The sequence below is a fragment of the Coenobita brevimanus genome, chromosome 48, assembly GCF_032717465.1.
Source record: "Coenobita brevimanus isolate Jiangsu-jjx chromosome 48, ASM3271746v2, whole genome shotgun sequence".
Lineage (NCBI taxonomy): Eukaryota > Metazoa > Arthropoda > Malacostraca > Decapoda > Coenobitidae > Coenobita > Coenobita brevimanus.
The window spans coordinates 25,011,094-25,014,874 of record NC_137001.1 but is presented as its reverse complement, the minus strand read 5'-3'; the positions used below and the strand labels follow the sequence as shown (position 1 = coordinate 25,014,874).

At 48.3% G+C, this 3,781-nt stretch overlaps 1 protein-coding gene across 1 annotated transcript in view; it reads left to right on the top strand.

The window, feature by feature from the left end:
- LOC145399357 (uncharacterized) overlaps positions 1-3,394 on the top strand; it is a 6,781-nt gene extending 3,387 nt beyond the window's left edge. Inside the window, exons 2-4 of the mRNA XM_080272010.1 lie at positions 643-778; positions 1,501-1,665; positions 3,300-3,394. Coding sequence (XP_080128136.1) covers positions 643-778; positions 1,501-1,665; positions 3,300-3,394 — 396 coding nt within the window. The remainder of the gene's footprint in view (positions 1-642; positions 779-1,500; positions 1,666-3,299) is intronic.
- The last annotated feature ends 387 nt before the right edge of the window (positions 3,395-3,781 follow it).

Here is a 3,781-nt window from a genome sequence, read left to right as displayed (position 1 = left end):
GTCCCTACAGTGACTGTGACTCCCATGCCCGTGAGGTGAACGTGAAAGTGACTGTTAGTGTATAGAGTATAGTGACAGTGTTTAACTACTGAATGTGAGACGAGACACAAACAGTGTTCCACCTCCCTACACTATTCAGCTGTGACGCGGGGCATGTATATAAGTATCATAAAGTACATGCAGCCCTGGAACAAAGTGTAATCCCAACTCCACTTAAGTACAGTGTCTGTCCGTCTGTCCTGTCGATATCCTGCGTGACACCTGTAAGAATATACCTGCCAGTTCCACCTTTTACCTTTGCATACAGCCTCTTGGATTGTGTAGCTTCCCTGTCTCTAGAATCAGGTGATATATAAGGTTTTTGCTCTGTGTGTTTATGCCCTGGTCCTCTCAGTGTCTAAGCTCCTGTCTAGAAAGTGACCCAGCTATGCCATAGGTGGTGTTAGGAGGGAAAGCTGACCTAAGAACACCTGACATAACACATACATACACACACACACATAAACAAATAAGCATACTACCTCCTCTCTGTCTGTCTGTCTCTACTAATCCTCTCTCTCTCTCTACTAACCCTCTCTCTCTCTCTCTCTCTCTCTCTCTCTCTACTAACCCTCTCTCTCTCTCTCTCTCTCTCCCACGCAGAAGGGCAAGTCGGAGCGTGAGATAGTCGTCCTCAGAAATATCTCTCACGCCTCGAGTGGGAAGTACAAGTGTGAGGTGCTCGAGGATTACCCGAGTTTCGAGAAGGACTCAGAGGTGAAGGTGATGGAGGTCGTAGGTAAGTGGAAAGGGTGATCTCTCTCTCTCTCTCTCTCTGGAGCGAGGTGAAGGAGCAGAGTGTGTGCTATATAGGCTTAACCCTCTCAATACCACACAGTTTGGAATCTGAATGGCCCAGGTTATGTGTCCTGTTATGGGCCATTGCTGATAGAAAAAAACTAATCCCAATGAGGTCAAGGTCATTGTAAGAAACAGCAGGTGGAGATCAGTGACTGTCTGTGGGATAGTTACTGGATTCTAGTTGCTGTTATTATTATTATTATTATTATTATTATTATTATTTATTATTATTATTATTATTATTATTATTACTATTACTATTCTTCTTCTTCTTCTTCTTCTTATTATTATTATTATTATTATTATTATTATCATCATCATCATCATTATATATTATTATTATTATTATTATTATTATTATAAGGGACCTTGATGGAATTTAGACGGTTGTGATAGTTACCCCGTGCAGTCAATACGCAAAGACCTAAGTCTCCCTCTCCCTCTCATTCTCTTTTTCTTTCTCCCTCTCATTCTCTCTCTCCTTCTCCCTCTCCTTCAAACCAACTAAATTGCCACCAAAACAATCCTTGAGTAAGCAGCAGTACAATTTGGAACGTTGACTGACTTTAGACCGTTGTTGGTTGTATTTGAAGCCCCAGGGACTTTCATGCTGTCGATAGGTGTAGTTCTAAGTCTTCCTCTTCTTCTTCCTCCCCACAGACGAGCCTAAATCGCCACCGAAACTGTCTTTGGGGAAGGAGCAATGGTCACCTGGAGAAGAACTGAAGGCTAATTGCACCTCACCTTTGGCCAGACCTCCCTCACACCTGTACTGGTATATTAACGACGTGAAGGTGAGAGAGAGAGAGGAGGGGGGAGGGGATGGTAGGGGAGAGAGGGGAAGTGTGTGTGGAGGGGACGTGTGTGTGTGTGTGTGTGTGTGTGTGTGTGTGTGTGTGTGTGTGTGTGTGTGTGAGAGAGAGAGAGAGAGGGGGGGGGCGGGGATGGGAGAGAGGGGAAGTGTGTGTGTGTGGGGGGGAAATGTGTTATGGGTGTGTGTGTGTGTGTGTTTGTGTGTGTGTGTGAGAGAGAGAGAGAGAGAGAGAGAGAGAGGAGGGGGGAGGGGATGGGAGGGGAGAGAGGGGAAGTGTGTGTGTGTGGGGGGGGAAATGTGTTATGTGTGTGTGTGTGTGTGTGTGTGTGTGTGTGTGTGTGTGTGTGTGTGTGTGTGTGAGAGAGAGAGAGAAAGAGTCAGACAGACAGACAGACAAAGAGAAAGAAAGAAAGAGGAGGGAAGTGTGTATGTGTATATCTATATCTATCTATCTATCTATCTATATAATGTATGTATGTATGTATGTATGTCCACCACCTTCTCACCTTCAAACCTACGATATCATATGAAAACAAATCCTTATATAAGTTTGCAAAGAAATAACTAAATAATAAAATCAGAAATTACCACACTCTACCCTAACAATATCTATCTGTCTATCTATCTATCTATCTATTGCCAGACGCCTTAATCCCGTAAGGGGTGGCCACAAACAAATCGCCTCCATGTCGCCCTGTCCCCCGGCATTTCACTGACCCGCTCCCAGCTCACACCCCCCTCTCATATATACCTCTCCACTCCACTCCATCTCATCCTCGGCCTCCCCCTCCCTCTCCCCCCCTCCACCTCACACACACGCTCTCCTCGTCAGTCTCTCACTCTCCATCTTCTCCACTCTATCCCACCATCTCATCCTCGGCCTACCCCTCCCTCTCCCCCCTCCACCTCACTCACATACACTCTCCTCGTCAGTCTCTCACTCTCCATCTTCTCCACTCCATCTCATCCTTGGCCTACCCCTCCCTCTCCCCCCCTCCCCCTCCCTCACATGCACTCTCCTCGTCAGTCTCTCACTCTCCATCCTCTCCCTTCCATTCCTCCATCTCATCCTTGGCCTACCCCTCCCTCTCCCACCCTCCACCTCACTCATATACACTCTCCTCGTCAGTCTCTCACTCTCCATCCTCTCTCTTCCATTCCTCCATCTCATCCTTGGCCTCCCCCTCCCTCACATGCACTCTCCTCGTCAGTCTCTCACTCTCCATCCTCTCCCTTCCATTCCTCCATCTCATCCTTGGCCTACCCCTCCCTCTCCCACCCTCCACCTCACTCACATACACTCTCCTCGTCAGTCTCTCACTCTCCATCCTCTCCCTTCTATCCTCTCCCTTCCATCCCTCCATCTCATCCTTGGCCTACCCCTCCCTCTCCCACCCTCCACCTCACTCATATACACTCTCCTCGTCAGTCTCTCACTCTCCATCCTCTCCCTTCTATCCTCTCCCTTCCATCCCTCCATCTCATCCTTGGCCTACCCCTCCCTCTCCCACCCTCCACCTCACTCATATACACTCTCCTCGTCAGTCTCTCACACTCCTCGTCAGTCTCTCACTCTCCTCGTCAGTCTCTCACTCTCCATTCTATAACAAAACTCAGTCAGTTAATTCCACGCCCATTTTTCCAGATCCCCGCCCATCATTCCTTTCTGGTGATGGAGAGCGACAACGGGCGGGCTGTGGGCGTGGGCGTGGGTGGGATGGGCCTCTCACGCACCTCTAGACTTGCCCTTAGGCTGAGGGAGTCGCACTTCACTGCTGGTGGGGTGGCGACTCTCAAGTGTGAAGCTACTTATAATAGGGTGTATCAGAGGTGAGTGTGTGTGTGTGTGTGTGTGTGTGTGTGTGTGTGTGTGCATGCGGGTGTGTGTGTGTGTGTGTGTGTGTGTGTGTGTGTGTGTGTGTGTGTGTGTGTGTGTGTGTGAGAGAGAGAGAGAGAGAGAGAGAGAGAGAGAGAGAGAGAGAGAGAGAGAGAAGGGAAAGTGTGTTATGTTTATGTGTCGGGGAGAAAAGTGTGTGTGTGGGTGTTTGTGTGTGTGTGTGGGTGTTTGTGTGTGTGATTATGTGTGTGTGTGTGTGTGTGTGTGTGTGTGTGTGTGTGTGTGTGTGT